We start from the raw sequence: 18,409 nt of genomic DNA on the forward strand, positions 1-18,409 counted from the left end.
TCTAATATAAAAGTAGGAGGAAAGAAAACATAATAGGTGAATAGTTTTAGATACCTGGGTAAACATGAAAAGTAAGAGATGGCGAAATAAATGTGAAAGAGGAAGAAAAGTCTAGTTTCTAGGACCTTGAATAAAAAGTTGAAAAAAAGATTCAAGCTGCTTCGTGTGGAGTATTGTACTATATGGGACAGAAACATAGAAATTACGCTTAAGTGATGAGAAACGACTGGAAGCTTTCAAAATGTGGGTGTAAACAAGAATGGAGAAAATTAACTGGGATCGAGCAGTAAACGAATAAGAGAGTGTTAGAAATAGTGAGGGAGAAAAGAACAATTTTAGATATTATTGAAAAGAAGACTATCATGAGGGACGTGCTACACAGTAAGGTGGCAGGAAAAAGAGGGAGAGGGTGAAGGAAGCTACAATTGATGCGACAGTATCAGAACAGAAAAATCACACGTGAAGACGAAGAGCTTAGCTGAGTTACTTTTAATAGAGCCAGTAAACGAATTAAGTGACTTTTTATACAGACACTACTTGTGCTTCAAACAAGCATTACATTTTGCACTACATGCCCATATAAACACATCCCCCAGCGATACTTTTGTTTCGTTAGAGAGGCGGAGTTTCCTATCATTACCCCAATAATTCGAACACGAAGTATAGTATTTCGACATTAGCCTAGATTTATTGAATATTGTATAAAGTTAACACAATGAGTTATGAATAACCTAAATTTATGTAACCTCTCTATAATTGACAAATAATCATGTCTCATCGGTATCCGTTATTAAGAAGTTTCACTGTAGTATTAAGGAGTTAGCATATTCAACATACAAAAACAGAAGTTCAGTATTGGATACTATTCTCTGCAAAGCGAATCTCGTCAGCATTATACTTAACTAACATCCACAAATTTAAGATCCATATAAATATATCCAACATGGCGTCCATCTGAACACTTCATAGTTACTTTCAATCTTTTCTTTTCTTCCTCCTCTACCCCATTGTTTTCTAATGAAGCGTTTAGTCCCGCCCTTGTTTATATATATTATTTATATCATTATTATTTTTTTAATTATCAGTCAGAATTTCTGAAAGACAAAAACACTGTGTACTAACCTTTAACATCTTCTTTTCTTCAGCCAAACATTTAGCTACGTAACGATAATCTCTTGAGAATCGATTAAGCCACCTGGTGCCACTGACAAGAACGCTTCCAACGAAAGCCCATGCAAATCTTAGCCAAGCCCAAATTTGGCGCAGTATATTTTTTTCTCCTGCTGAAATGCAATTTACCAAATGAATAATTCGGTCTTTAAAATAGATCATAAAAAAGTCACCAGTAAATTGAACAACTATTGTATGTGCATTACGGTACGAATTACGACATATGTTTACTGAGGGAACATAGTCTTCAAATTTTAGAGAAATTATGGTGAAAATAATTTTGGGAAAGTATAATGATTGGAAGTACTACCATTAAAATACAAAAGAAAAAAAAATACATACCTTTCTCCTCTTCGTCCGTTTCTTCTTTATCTTTTGTGTCTTCCGGGGGAGGGCCTCCATCTCCCTCCCCTCCTGGTGGTTCTCTTCCACTCCCTTTGTCCGAAGGAGTAAAAGACTTTATGCTTACACTTGTTGAAGGATGAGATGGTTGCTGAAATTTAGAGGGGGGAGATGTTAATATCAAGATTACCAAATCATCATATATTCCATTTTAGAATACACACGAAATCCATAATTGAAAATAACTAGTAATATTTATTTCCGTTTTAATAAATTTCATTGAGTATGTATTCGACTACTACCTTTAGTCTTCTTGAAGTAAAGATGAAAAAATGGGAAGAAGGGGGGGGGGAGTAAAGCTGTTTAACTGCAGAAATCAAATAATAGGCACAGATTTAGAGTTTGTTGGCTGATTACATAAGAGATTCAAAGGCACAGCTTTAGGTTTTCTCATCCCAAGTATGTTTATCAATGAAATAAAGGAACAGATTTCGAATTTGTAGGTCAGAAGATAAGAAAGTTTTCTAGATACAGTTTAAGTCCCATTTTTCTTCGACCCACGCTTAGTATTGAAGTTGATGAAATACAGGTGAAACCAGTAAGACCTCAAAGCAATGTTTCGTTAATTATCACCACTTTTATATTATGTCGACTAGGATACAGAGAGAGAAGCATATAGGTACAAAACCTTTCGTTGAAAGACTAGGAATTGCATGAGTTATGATGTAAAGAAGATAAGGGATGTAGTTCTACCAGCAACCTTAGTTTTCTGAAAAGAATATACGGTGAAGATGGCAATAAATGTTTGCCGAAACGTTCAAAATGGATTATACTTTTGGGTTACAGTTTTCATTTCGTACAATACATATTTCCGTACAATGAATGAATAAAATATTCAGGTGCCTTGCATATTCTTATGTGTATCCTGCTGCTATCATTTTGATACCTTTTATGAGACCTAGAGGCTTATTGAAATGATAGCAGTTTGATATAAGACGCACCTTGGCAAGGAACAAATGGTAGCCATATCACGAATGAACAAGTCTTTTCGAACAGGTTACACTGCCGGAAGGCGTTAACTTTAAAATTGCACCTGCAAATCTTCGGGGAAGCAAGCTGTCATTCCCAAACAATGATTCACTCATGCGCGCCACCCCCTCGCTTCCAAACCTGTTTGTGGCTCCAACTTTTTGATTTGCAGCATTTTTCAACTCCTTATTTTGTTATCAATTGTCGCGCTTTAAGATATGTGACTCACTTGTTTGTGCTCTTTAAACGGAGGAAGACACCAGCCACGGTATGTGGGATGGGAAGGAACAATCTCCGCTGTCCTAAATTCACAAGAATGATTCATCTCTTTCATATGCCACTGCTTTGCGAGCTAATTTTAAAGGGTTTTTTATTTCGCGCAGAATGCACGGTTTTAGTTCTGAATTCTATTAGTAGGCCTACACACAAAATAAACATTCTTTACCGAACTGTGATTAACGAGATTAGCAATCTTTGGCAAAACTCCATCTAATCTGGCCTAAATGTGCATAACTCAAATCTAAAACGCATCTTAATTAATTATATATATCGTATTTATAGATATAGTAGATAGATAGATAGATATAATCAGAAGAATATGCAAGGTACGTAAAAACTTTTTTCTTTTATTATAATTTGGGTGTTTCTGGATAGGTACAGTTTAACTATTATGCATAAATACTTAGTACGCAACCTATTAAATCAGGCAGGAATAACACTATCTTTTATGGTAGAAAACAATGTAACGATTGTTGTGGCCAGAATAGATGACTGAAAATTCCTATAAATGTACATTGAAAGTAACATTTCGTAATAATTTCAAAAATAATAGAGATATTTAGTCCATTTTTATTAATTTCGAGATGATTTTCTTCTTTTAATATAAAATAACTAAAAAATTTATCTCTCTGTGTATGTTTTAGATTTGCGTAGAGTCTTAATCCTATCAACTTGATGTGTTTGTTTCAATGAATGCTTTGAAAGACCTGAAATACTTTGTTTATTCGTATGCTTGTTTTAAACTCCTTTATTTTAATATATTCTCTTATTCATGTTTATGATATAGCTTTTTTTTTTATGGTTTATATACATTTAATTACATTTGCAGATGGTCTCATAAAGGTCAGTACTTCTCTCAGAGACTCTATAATGACTCAGAGACTGATTGTATTTCCCACAAATGTTTTCAATTTACCCGGACGAATTAAATTAGATTTCAAGCTATATGATCGGAAAAGAGAGAGAAAATTAAATTATTAGAAATTACTGAGAATAATCATTTTAAACTTATACAGATAAAGAAATAATAATTTTTTCTTAACAATTCCTTCCTTCTATCCTTACCTTTTGGAAGTAGAAGTAACAGTCGAATGCACAAACTATCAAATTTACGAGAACAGAATAGCAAATGAGCATTAATATTTACCTTCTACTATTAATTAGCCGAGATCATGATGATTGAATTGTAATTGTTGTAGCGAAGTATTGAAGTATTGTAGTATTGAAGTAGCGTCGAGGATATATATATATATAATACTTGTTAGTATAATTGATTGTTAATATATTTAATTTTTGCCAAACATCAACAGAAATAAACTTATCGCACTGATCCGAATATAAGAAATCCTTTTACATTGCACAATCAAGTTTATAGTATATATATCAGCGTTTCCCAACCTTTTTTCAACTTGCGGCATACTAAGGGTGTTACTTGGATTCTCGCGGCATGCTTACAGATATTATTTGTAAATATAAAACACAGCGGTATTATTTCTGTGATTATTGATCTCCTTTTCACAGAGAAGAAAGCTCTATCACTGGTTTTCCCCCGTGGTAAATCATTATGCTTATTTTTCATTCTAATTTAAAAATTGAAAACAATTGCAATGAAATATTAGACTCAGGTTTTTAAAAATACGCTTCCTTTGTAAAAACTGTATCCAATCTTTTACTAAGAAGGAAGATCACTAAATAACGAACGAACAAACAAATCTCTTTTACTTTTAAAACACAAATGTAGGTAATTTGTCGAAAGGATTGAATGATACTTTAAATTTTCAAGTTACAAAATAGTCTGCAACAATAAAGAAGCAATAATGGTCATAACAATGGTAACAAATACCTTTTTCAACATTAGAAATGTACAGAACACTAACCTGGTATGGAACTTAAAAATTGTAGATTCATAAAAGAGGTTCATAGTAATGTGAAATACAAAAATACATTTTCCCCTACGTTTTGCAATTTGATTGCTATAAAATTAATAATTTTGTTTCGATTCCTCGCGGCACACCAGCGGCCCATTCACGGCACACCAGTGTGCCGCGGTACACCGGTTGGGAAATGCTGGTATATATATAGTGTATATACTCATCTTCCTTTTAAATGCACCTTATTTTAACCATTAGGACTCTATTTTATTTATAGGTACAGTTCTTCATAACCTTAGTATTCGCACTTCTAGATAGCGTATGATGATTTACAGAAACTTATCAGAGAGTTGAAAACGGATTTAAAAAATTTACACTACACACAAATACGAGGGTAGAGTTTTGAACAAGATATAAGTGTTAAGCTTTAACAGTTATCACACATTTCTACGCACCCTAAACTTTTAATAGATGATTCAAGCATGTCGTACTTCGACCAGTACTTACGACGTCATTCGTTTCCAGTGATTCCAAAGAAATATGCTGCATATAGAGCTTACAATTGTTAATGTTTTGGTTGACCTATAATCATTAACATTATGACGAACGAGAGAAGTGTACCTTTGTCTATAATTTTCCGAAACAATACTCTTAAGAATAATTAGATCAAAGGTAACGAAACGTCTGCATGAAAATATATGTGAATTTTGTATTGGACTATGTTTTCCTTACCCAGTAGACATACTAGCTGGAACCGAAATTACAGCCTTGCACTTTTGTTGTCATCGGAAGTGAAGAAATTGCTTGGCTTAGCCATTATTTTTCAACTATCTTATTCTACTTTCATCACACAAATAAATAAAAAGAGGCGAACTACATACATTTCAATTCTGTCTACAATGTGTCTATCAAAACCAAACTGCCTGTAATTTGATCTGCTTTCAATTATCTTTGCTCATTAGCGTAATGCGTTCCTTTTCCTGAATTTCTTTTCCTTCATTTTTATTGTGATTATATATATATAAGATGCTTTCAATCTAAAGCGTAGGAATTTTTTAAAATCGGACGAGCAGTTTGGGCTCTACATTTTATGTGCCCAATCTCAAATGAAAATACAACGTTGCCATTTACCTTGACCCACAACATAAGTGAATGAAGTGACTGTCTTTTACGCTAACGTGTCGATGGCCAGCACCCATTTCAAACATGCCCAATTCACCATACTCCTACACGTTAGCGTAAAAGACAGTCACTTCATTCACTTATATTGTGGGTCAAGGTAAATGGCAATGTTGCATTTTCATTTAACATTGGGCGCATAAAGAGTGTACTGTACAGTCCAAACGGCTCGTCCGATTTAAAGAATTCCTTTATTTTAGATTGAAAACATCATATTTGGAGACGGTTTCCCCTCTTATATTTTGTTGTAACTCTGATAATAATAAGAGTTACCTGTCAGCGGACTTTTGAAACACCCTGAATATATAATTATATAAATGTCGTTTTTGCTTTGTTTTCCTGGTCCCGTTTATTGACTTGTAAACATTCTCAGTGTTTCTTTCTTTTCTTTGAAATGTATTTTTTCTACTGACCTGGCAACTCTTTCCATCTTTGTTACGTAAATAGTCATGTGCGTTAAAGAACGAAGTTCCTTGAAAGAATATATTTATTACTTTTAACTTCTTCTTGTCTACATTTATTGATGTTTATATGCTCTAAAGTACTAATAGTAGATTTGGTTTATTATCTTTTAAATATTCATTTTATTTCTTATCTATAAAAACAGAAAAATTGCGTCGATGTTAATTTATGTAAATATAATCGCACACTAGTATATTTAGGCATTCTAAACTTGTTACCACTGTATTGCAAACGGTGATAATAATTAGAAATGTAAGTAAAAGGCTAATACTCACCGCAAGAAACAAATCACTCCTCTAGGACGTTCTTTGGAAGAACATGGACTTCATCTTCAGCCTAGGCATAAGGCATACTTCGAAAAGGATTAAAACATAGGAAAGAAAATATGAATGGGTAAAAATGGTTAAAAAGAATTTTAAAATATGCGAAGTAAAATATTCTTGTTACTGGAAATAGACAGATGTTAAGGTAATTCACTTGTCACTGTTCAATGTTGTTCACTTTCTTTTTATTATTTATTTTATTTTATTACCTTCCAGACGGTGGAAATGAGTAGTAAAGACACTGTTCCAAATTGCATTTATGTCACCTTTATCTAAATTAAGTGTCGGTTTTACCTTATGAGTGTAATAAGCCTCTTTAATTTTTCGTTGAGTTGTTCTTTTTGCTTTTTCTATCAAACATAAATTAGCAATGTGATGGTTATTGTCTTTGAGATTTGATGCCAATCCGGATAAACACACACACATACAGACATACATATACACATATATACACACACACATATATATATATAATGTGCGGCTACGAGATTTGGATATGCGAATGTGCTCAGCTATTCTGGTACAAATATTCCTTTTTGTTTGACCTATATATATTTGGTCACATTGACATTTAACCAAATAGACATCGTTACTTTTGATGGGAATGAGTAAAAAACTGTTCCTTTAATCCTTTTCGCCTGTTTTAATCCTTTTCGAAGTGTACCTAGGTTGAATATGAAGACCATGTTCTTCGAAAGTACTTCCTAGAGGAGTGGTTTGTGTCTTACGGTGAGTATTAGCCTTTTACTTACACTTCTTCTAAACTTGTACTTAACTTCCAAATAAATAAATAGGTAAAAATGAAAGATTTGATGTTTTCCCCAACGATATGTTAGTAGTGAGAATGGTGTAATTAAGCTTCAATACTTACTCGTATATCTGACTGTTGATCAGATTTTGATGATAAAGCCATGTCAGTTGCTTTCTCTACATCACTTTTCATGGCAGAAGACAGCAACTAAGTACATAAAAAGAAATAAAAAACACGAAAAATGAAAATTATAATAAAAATGAACTATTACGACACAGGGTTCAGGGGAAAACCTACTAAAAAAATTAATAACATTCCGACCCAAAGTTTTCTGTATCTGGTATTGATGCCTTACTAAAGTTTTACGTTTTCAATTCTGACTTAACAAGTATATGACTATGAACAAAATCACAATGAAAAAAAAAACTATTACACTTCGGAACGTGCTGTTTCGTCATAAAGTGAACACAAAGAACGAAGAAAAGGTAAAGAACATTAGGTTATATTTCTTGTAGTCTGATATCCTTGATGAGCACTGCTTTTCTAATATAAGTGTTTACAATTGGGTGCAAGTTTAAACACTTCATATGTAAATATGATCCGACATCTCTTTTCGTCTTTCTTTTATACAAAGATGATAAGATTTCAGGCTTGAAAACTTAGTACCTATAGTTTTCTCAGTGTGCTTTGCTCATATAAGGAATATTTGGTATATTCGAGTTTTGTTTCTGTTCAATTTAAAAGCGGGATGGAAGATATATATGAGTCTTGTTTTTGTTCAATTTAAAAGCGGGAAGCCTTGTTTTTGTTCAATTTAAAAGTGGTTCAGAAGGTATATTTGAGTCTTGTTTTTATTCAATTTAAAAGCGGGATGGAAGGTATATTTGAGTATTGTTTTTGTTCAATTTAAAAGCAGTACGGAAGGTATATTTGAGTCTTGTTTTTGTTCAATTTAAAAGCGGTACGGAAGGTACATTTGAGTCTTGTTTTTGTTCAATTTAAAAACGGCGAAGAATGTATATTTGAGTCTTGTTTTTGTTCACTTTAAAAGCGGCGAGGGATGTATATTTGAGTCTTTTTTTTTTTTTTTTTTTAACTTTAAAAGCAGTACGGAAGGCATATTTGAGCCTTGTTTGTTTTGTTGTTGTTTCTTATGTTCATTGTTAGAGGAAAAGTTTATTGCAGCGGAAGAGAGGGAGGGGGAAGGGATGAAGAAAGAGGGGGTGGACGGTGAACGCACTGTACTATGAAGACTTGAATATGATCACAAAGATTGGTACAATTGTCGATTTGGACTTAAATTTAAAAACCTTACTATGTCAAAAGAGACAAAACACTAAACCTCGTTAACTGTAAGCACGAAACATTGCTACAAGCTACTCAAGAGGAGTAAAACTCGGAAGAAAACTCAAGGTGAAGAAAACTCAAGGTCGGAATCTTACTTTTGAACCAAGTGCTTTCTATGATATTAACATGCATCATCACACTCATAAAAGCCAAATTTGAAGTATTTTCTTAACTTTCTAGCTTAGCCTAGCCACAATAAGCGATTACAGCCATAGAACAAACGGAAATATTTTCCTGAAACAGCCAGTCTTTTATTTTTCCAAACCATAATATACATACACCTAAAAAAAAAAAGTCAAGGGCTTTGGGATAACACAATGATTGAATAAAGGGAACCATTCTTCTTGCATCGGAAGCAACAGTGCTTGCTGGGTAAACATATTGGGGAAATACAAGACAACATTTAAGCAATGTAAATTCAAATACAGAAATTACACACATCAATCGGAAACCTGCAATTATTATGTAGCAATACATTCATTTCCACCTTGATCATTCAAAACCTAAACTTAAAAATAACTGGGAAGTAATAACTCAAAATACATAACCTAGTGGTAAGGTATCTTGTATAGAAAATAGCTGTTTTCAAGCAGGGATTTAAATTAATATCTAGTAGCCAAGAAAAGCTTGTATTTAGTCCCCATAATACATGTATCAACTTTACTTGAAATACAAGCAATCTTCCATTCGTTACATTATTGTCTTGTCTGCTATTGTTGACCTACAATTTGGCTTTGTTTAATGTGTATATAATTTGCCTTTGTTTAATATGTATAACTAGACAGGCTTTCTCTATATGCTTTGTAATAGTGAATAATCTGTGAAGAATGTGAAAGAGTGTAATAGTGAATAGTCTGTGAAGAATGTGGAAGAGTGTAATAGTGAATAGTCTGTGAAGAATGTGGAAGAGTGTAATAGTGAATAATCTGTGAAGAATGTGGAAGAGTTAAATAGTGAGTAATCTGTGGAGAATGTGGTATAGCAAATAGTCTGTGAAGAGTGTGACACTACTGTCAATAGTCTGTGATGGGCATGAGGATGACCGGCTTTGGCATGAGTCAAAGAGTTCGTGGCAGCAAGAATGAAGTTGGAGTATGCAAGTGGGCTTGTTAGAAGTACTGTGAAGAATATTATTTAGTAGCATGGGGATAAAAATTAGTAAAGTACTTTTGAAGTTTGTGTGCATGTACCCGTGTCCGTAAATAAAGAGTACCTTAGTTTGGAAGTAGTTATTTTAATAGTAAAAGTAATAGCAGTATAGTTAGTAAAAGTTTCAGCAGTATAGCAGTGGCGACGAGGTAAAAGGATTTACAATATGGCAGGTTCCAAACTTTTTGAAGCATTTGAGGTGGAAGACCAGGAAATAAGTGATTATTTGGACAGGTTTGATCAATTCTGCATAGCCATGGAGTTACCGGCCGCAAAGAAAGTGCCTACATTGATCGCGTCTATCGGGGCAAAAACATACAAACTATTGAGAGACATTTGTGAACCGGAAAAGATACAAGATCTGACCTACGCAAAAATCAAAGACAAGTTAGTGTTACACTTCCGACCAAAACTCAACACAATTTCAGAACGGTACAAATTCAGATTTATTCAACAGTTACAAGGTCAATCCGTTACCGAATTTGTAGCCACGTTGAGACAGCAAGCAGCATTGTGTAAATTCGGCACATTTTTAGAAGAAGCATTACGGGATCAGTTTATATATGGTATCAACGACGATAATGTGCGTAAGAGATTGTTAGCAGAAGACAATATGACCTTCACAGTAGCTGTTCAAATGGCAGTGCAAGCGGAAACTATTGGTAACGACATGGCAATCATGAGAAAGAAAGAATTCGAAGAGGTTGGTCAGGTGAATGTGTTGAGTCATTGTCAAGGTAAGCCAAATAAGCAAAATCAAATACAGGTAAGGTACAGCAGTAACAGTGGAAATAGTAATAAAGCAGAGCGGTACAAGGGTAAATTTGTGTGTGGTAAGTGCGGGAAACAACATAACAAATACTCCTGTCCTGCGAAATATGTGAAGTGTAATTTTTGTGGTGTACAAGGCCATTTTCAGAAAATGTGTTTTAAAAGACACGAAGTACAAGGGACTATTGACGCAGAAGAAGTAACAGAAAAAGTGAAAGAAATTAAAGTGACATCCCCAGAAACGTCAGTAATGCAGGAAGAAAACTTAGATAAAATCGTTGAATTATTGGCAATGGACGTACCAGACGGTAAACGCAAGGACTTATGTAACATACCGCTAAAATGTGACGGTAAGACAGTGTTTTTTGAACTAGATACCGGTGCCGCAGTGTCAGTAATCAGTAGAGATGCATGCAACGAACATTTCCCCAACAAACAAGTAGTATCGGATACCATTAAATTATGCAATGCCGATGGTAGACCGTTAGACACTAAAGGTAAAATAATGGTAGAAGTGCAGTGGAAAAGTAGTAAGTGGCAGTTACCATTATATGTACTGGATGCTAAACTAAACCAACCAATTGTGGGACGTTCATGGATCAATATACTTTGGCCTTGTTGGAAAGAACAGTTTAGTAGTAATATTGCTTCGATAGGAACAGATGACGTAACTGTAGCTGACAACTTAGCAAGTAAAATCAAAGATGAGTTCAAAGAAGTGTTTGAGGGAGACTTAAACACACCAGTTAAAGGGTACAAAGTGGTATTACCAGTGAAAGAAGAAGCGGTACCAATTTTCAAGAAGGCATACGAAATACCGGTAAGTTTGAAACCACAAGTGAAAGATGAGTTAGATAAGTTGGTGCAACAAGGAATTTTAACGCAAGTGGATTATTCCGATTGGGCGACGCCACTGGTATTAGCGAGAAAAAAAGATGGAAGCATCAGATTATGCTGGGACTTTCGCGTGACGGTAAACAAAGTTCTGGAAAAAGTATCGTACCCACTACCACGCATTGAAGACTTAATGAACAAGTTGAAGGGTGCCCATTGTTTCGTATTGTGTGATTTAAAGCAGGCGTACCAACAATTGTTGCTCCATGAAAATTCATTAAAATACATGACGCTGAACACACCTTGGGGTTTGTACCAACACAAAAGACTAGCATTTGGGTTGAGCTGTGCAGCACAAATTTTTCAAAAGTTTATGGAGTCAGTGTTACAAGATTTACCGTGGGCTGCATGTTTCTTGGATGATGTGATAATATGGGGAAAAGATACGTATGATTGTTACGAAAAGACACGGATACTCCTACAAAAGTTCAAGGATCTGAATATCAGACTGCGGGGAGACAAGTGTGTTTTCTTCAAACAGGAAATAGAGTATTTGGGACATCATATTAGTCCAGAAGGAATTAAACCAATGGAAGATAAGGTGAAAGCGATTATGAAATGTCCTGAACCGACGAATGTAATGCAACTGAAGGCCTTTCTAGGCATGCTTTCATTTTACCATAGACAACTACCTGGCTTAGCGTCAAAAATCCCGTCATTGTATGCATTACTAAGAAAAGGAGCCATATGGTGTTGGGATGAACGACATGCACAAGAATTTACACAAGCGAAACAACTCCTGAAGAAGGCGGAAATACTACACCCATTTGATGAGAAGGAAGAGGTGGTACTCGTTACGGATGCATCACAGGATGGAATCGGCGCTATGCTGTGTAACAAAGTGAATAACAAGTTGAAGACGGTAGCGTGTACGTCAGCAACATTGAGCAATGCAGAACGTAACTATGCCCAGTTCGAAAGAGAAGCATTAGCGATAATACACGGAGTAAAGAAATTTCATAAATATTTGTTCGGTAGACGTTTTACAATTATTACAGATTCTATGCCAGTCAAGATCATATTCGGAGAAAAGGCTATTCCAGACGCAGCTTCACCAAGACTCCAACGATGGATGCTGTTCTTGTCTTCGTACGACTTCAAAATCCTTTATAGTAAGCAAGTGGAAGTAGCAGATTTCCTATCCAGACTACCGATTAATGAGCCACCAGTGGATGTAAAAATAGACGAAAAAGAGTTCATAAGCCAAATACTGTTGGCACCGTTAACGCTCCAAGAAGTCATGGAGGCATCGGAAGAAGACCGACTATTATGTCAGGTGAGAGAATGGATAATAAAAGGCTGGCCCAGGAAGTTGAAGGAAGAACATAATACTACAGAGTTAAGAACATTCTTTACCAACAAGCAAAGACTTTCAGTTGTGAACAAATGTGTGATTATGGAAGGCAAAACTGTACTCCCACATAAGTTAAGGAAGAAGTATCTGGAACAGTTACACAGGAATCACCTAGGTGTTTGGAGAATGCTGGCTGTAGCTAAGGAAGCAGTTTGGTGGCCAGGTTTAGACCGTGATATCAAAAAAATGAGCGAATTTTGTGAAACGTGTAATAGCATGCATAGGAATAACACGAAAAATCAATATAGTAGTTGGAAAGCAGAAGCACAACCGATGGGAAGAGTGCATGTAGATCACTTTGATTGTGTGGGATCTAAATTTTTGCTGTTAGTGGACAGTTATTCAAAATGGATCCAAGTGTGGAATGTAAATTCAACGACAGCATCTGAAACTAAACAAAAGTTAGACGAGTTTTTTCAAATTTTCGGGTATCCAAAGACTTTAGTATCAGATAACGGACCTCCTTTCACATCATTTGAGTTCACGACATACCTAAAGGAAAGAGACATCAAGGCAGTGCTAACCCCACCATACAACCCAGAAAGCAATGGAATCGCTGAAAAAGCCGTGCAGACAGTAAAGCAGCTTTTAAGAAAACAGTTTTTAGACAATAAAGATACATGGAACCGTAGATTAGGAGAGCATAAGCTGAAAGAAATATTATACATGCTTCGATTCACACCGAGTAAGGCAACAGGGAAACCACCAGCGGAATTGATGTTAAATTTTCAACCACGCACAATGTTTAATGTTGTACAGAAGGGAGTGTTTGAACGCGGCAAGGAAGACAGGAAAGAAGTGGAGCAACAAGCAAAGAATGAGGTGGTCTGGGTGAAGAACTATCGCGATCGTTTTCCTAAGTTTATCAAAGGTGAACTGGTCAGGCAGATGAGCCCAGTCGTGTTTTTGGTAAGAATACAAGGAAAAATACGGAAGTGCCATCGACATCAAATAATTTTTCCGCAAGCAAAGGGAGACCAAGAAGATAACATGCCAAGAAAATGTCAGGAGGATATATGGTTTCTTTGCCGGAAAAACCCGCTCACAAACGCAGCAGTGGAAGATATACAACACGTACAACTGCCTAGAAGTCCAAACATAAATTCAGAAAGTGACAGAACATCAGTCAGAGAGCAAGATCAACACCTACCAAGACAACACCCAGAAGATGGCAGAACACCAGTACGAGACCCAGATAGGCAGCTACCAACAAGATATCCAGGAGGTGTCAGAACATCAGCAGAGCAGCAAGTTTGGCAGCTACCAAGAAGATCCGGAAGGATCAGGAGACCACCTAATAGATTGTCATTGTAAAAAAAAAAAAAAAAACAAACAAAAAAAAAAAAAAAAAAAACCGGGGGAAGAGTGTAATAGTGAATAATCTGTGAAGAATGTGAAAGAGTGTAATAGTGAATAGTCTGTGAAGAATGTGGAAGAGTGTAATAGTGAATAGTCTGTGAAGAATGTGGAAGAGTGTAATAGTGAATAATCTGTGAAGAATGTGGAAGAGTTAAATAGTGAGTAATCTGTGGAGAATGTGGTATAGCAAATAGTCTGTGAAGAGTGTGACACTACTGTCAATAGTCTGTGATGGGCATGAGGATGACCGGCTTTGGCATGAGTCAAAGAGTTCGTGGCAGCAAGAATGAAGTTGGAGTATGCAAGTGGGCTTGTTAGAAGTACTGTGAAGAATATTATTTAGTAGCATGGGGATAAAAATTAGTAAAGTACTTTTGAAGTTTGTGTGCATGTACCCGTGTCCGTAAATAAAGAGTACCTTAGTTTGGAAGTAGTTATTTTAATAGTAAAAGTAATAGCAGTATAGCTAGTATAAGTTTTACCAGTATAGCATGCTTATTGACATACTGACAGCAGTCTCAAATATACTACGTCGGAACTTATATTTTGTAAATCTCTGAATATTTTCTTTCCATAAATTCACGTAGTAATAAATTAAACTGATAAAGATGCCCACTGTACGCACAGTTACATAAATTGAACGACAAGGTCGTCATGATACGTAGAGCAAAATAAATTAATCGACTACGGTCACGCATGACAGATACACGATTAAATGTCGTCCTTAATACTAAAAACAAAACAAACGACTAAAGTCGTTCATGGTATGTAAAGGTATATTAAACGTTCGAAGGTCATTCACACGTACGACAAAATAAACGACTAAAAATCCCTTAGTACGAAGAATAAAATAATTAAATGACTAAGATAGTTCATGGTTCGGAAAGAAAATAAATTAAACAACTAAGTTTGTTCATGGATTGCAAAACAAAATACATGAAGTGACAAGTCATTCACGGCACGCACGACTGAGTAAACGACTAGAGGTTATCCATAGTACAAAAAACAAAAATTTGAACGACTGGTCATTCACGGCACGCACGACGAAATAAATGATTGAAAATCGCTCACAATACACACACAAAATGACTAAAATCGATTATGGTATGTAAACAAAATAAACGATTAAAGTCAACGTGGTACCCAAAATCAAATAAATTAATGGTCAAGGTCGTCGTGGTACGAACGACACGACTCAGAACTCCATGTACGCAAACTAAAGTAAATCAAACGTACGTAAAGTAAATTAAACTAAGATCATTTATGGTATACACGATAGAACAAGCGACTTAGGGCGCCAACGGAACGCAGAACAAAAATATACAAAAATCTACGGTCGGGTTATGATTACAAATATTTTAAATTGTATTAAAAGATTCCATCACGGCGAAATTAAAATACTGCTAATTTTACAGTAATTATGTGAGATCTTCAAATAGATAAAAGATCATCGAAAAGTGGAAAAAGATCTAACTACACAATATTATTTTACGTGAGATGCCGTTATTACAACTCACTTATCTACTTCCGATTTCCAGTCATTTAGAAAATCGGCATTTATTTTCGCGTTTAAAAATGGCTGCAAACGGGAAGCTACTAGATGACTTGTGATAACGGTACTTCACCCAAAATAATATTGTCTAGGGCGACCTTGATCCACATTTCGATTATGAAGATATCACATAATTACTGTAAAATTAGCGGTATTTTAATTTCGTGGTGGTTAGGTCTCTTAAGAACCTTAAGTGTCAACAAGCACGTGAGGATACTTATAGCAAATCTAGCCCAACGATAATTGGAAACAAATACCTAACACATTAATAATTCTCAAAAAGAGAGAGTTTTTATCGTGCAAGCGTCAACAAGTACAATCAATATTTTACCGTTTGATACTGTATGACATACCTAAGTGTATACATAAATTTTTATTAAGATTTGGGTTATTTTTCCTTCACTTCTGTCTTACCTGGATTATGAAACGACTTCAAATATAGAGCAGATCAGACACTAAAAGTGCTAGAGATTTCAACCTTTCAAATACAATTATTATTTTCATGAGGAAAGAGACTTGCGGCTTCAACATTATGTTCATATCTTCTCTTACTTCTTGACATTTTGATCGTTTGTTGGAGTGAATCAGTGCATTTTAATGTTATTAATATGAAGCTGTGAATATGTTAGTGAATGATGCGCATAGTTTGGTTTAGAGGAGGTCGATGAGAATTTTTAAATTTTCAAATCAATATCGAGAGCTATTGATGTTGATATGAAAACTAAACGGAAGAAAACACGGAATGATATCAATATCAAAATTTGTAAAATTTTGCTGTCTACAATTATCGCAGCCGCGATTGAAGCGTGCCTTGACCAGCCTGTTCCAATACTCAATAGCATGCGACGGTGTAACTAAAGTGTCAACTCTTATTCATGATTTTTTTGTTTGCCTTTCCCCGTTTATATATTGAAGTGTAGTATCCCTTTTCAGAACTGAGGTTGTGTGGGAACGTGGATCTACAGTTAAAGGTGGAATCCGAACCACCGTAAAACGTCCATTCAAATTTTAACACTCTCCACCGAAAATCGAATTGCTTTTTTCTTTCTTTTTTCCTCTATGATATGCATATGTAGCAGTTCTTGAGCATACAGTGTTGTCGGATTTGCGTGCGAAATATTCATTGAGATAACAACATTCCATACTTTTACTACAATTAGCTGTTATTATATGTTGGATAGATGAGTGTATGAATGGATTTCTTTACAGCTTCAAATTTTGATACTGTTCCATTTTCTGTTATTTTAAAAATTGTACTACAAGCGGCAAATCTACAGTGACCTTCTCTAAACTTCAGTTATTCCAAGTAAAAATTTGCGCAATTCGTTCTCCTTCCGTTTATTCAAAATAACTAAAGAATAAAGAAAAGACCGCGAAAAGCGCGTAGTAGCTAGAAAGAAACAGGAAACGCAAAAAAAGATTTAATTAAGAGTATGGCACTGTCATGTTGTGACATCAAAAATGATCGCCACATATTGCACAAAGTAGTAATCGTACAAGAAAATCTTAAACGTATTTTAAGTTTTAGGACACTAAGTTGTTTCTCTCTGTATTACAGTTATTTTGAAGAAAGAAAACATGAAATAATACGAATTTTACTTGGAATAACTACTTAAATATGCTAAATTTTACCTTCTGAAGTGGAATATGACTATGAATACAAAGCGAATAATTTGGTCTGAATGATGTGCTTAAATGAGTTAAGTCATAATTTGTGTAAAGCTATGAATTACGTGATGCCAAAAGAAAAAAATCAAATTTATGTGAGATCAATATTGATACAGAATACACACCAAATGTAAAGCCTTGCGGTGATATTATCCTACGTGTTTCGATGACAAAACGAAGCAAAATGAACTGATCTTGATAAAAGCGCTCAATGATAACGGAAATACCTGTTTCAGATAGAGAAATCTCCAGAGAGGAAGTATTTCGCCATAAGATGATTCCAGTTGCTGCTCCTTATCTATCGCCAGCTTGTTGATTGCAATAATCGGATATTAATGATCAAAGGAAATTATAGTTTAAAAATAACTTTAGTTAAGATGAAGCTGCCTAATCAGTGCAAAAATGGTTGTAGAAAGTAGAATTGTACCGAAGAATGAATCACTGTGCATCCGCAATATGCAATACAGAATACAAATTATTAATTGATAAATATACCAGTATTTCTCTTATAAACTACGAAGGTGTATTCATTGACTAATGTCCAATACAGATTCAGTGCTACACAAAGTACAGGTGCACTAATGTTCTTAAAAAAAATAAACTTTATTTTTTCTTTTAAAAGCTCTTTACTTTAATTCCGAAAGTAATGAAAATGGTTTCTACAGTTTAATGTGAAATCTGAAATACAAGTATCCCTAGTTGAAATTGAATCCCGGTTCCTCGCACCAATATCGGAAACGTGAAGTATAACCACGAAGATATACTTGTATCCGAATTAACGTTTTTTAGTTTTGGAAAGATTGCTATTAACTGTGATGTTAGCTTACAAAATGAAGTGAATTTGCGTTGCCTTATTATTGATAAACCCCTTTAGTCCTGCTTTAAAAACAGTAGCAGCAAAGAGTTTAA

The 18,409-nt window shown here is 34.9% G+C and overlaps 1 protein-coding gene across 1 annotated transcript in view; it reads right to left on the reverse strand.

The window, feature by feature from the left end:
• Positions 1–18,409, reverse strand: part of LOC145671415 (piezo-type mechanosensitive ion channel component-like) — a gene marked incomplete in the record, with an annotated part of 344,967 nt that overhangs the window by 45,495 nt on the left and 281,063 nt on the right. Inside the window, 3 exon segments of the mRNA XM_081740588.1 lie at positions 1,123–1,283; positions 1,513–1,663; positions 7,527–7,613. Coding sequence (XP_081596714.1) covers positions 1,123–1,283; positions 1,513–1,663; positions 7,527–7,613 — 399 coding nt within the window.

This window comes from Thermobia domestica, chromosome 2 (genome assembly GCF_964235325.1).
Source record: "Thermobia domestica chromosome 2, izTheDome1.hap1.1, whole genome shotgun sequence".
In the NCBI taxonomy this organism is placed as follows: Eukaryota; Metazoa; Arthropoda; class Insecta; order Zygentoma; family Lepismatidae; genus Thermobia; species Thermobia domestica.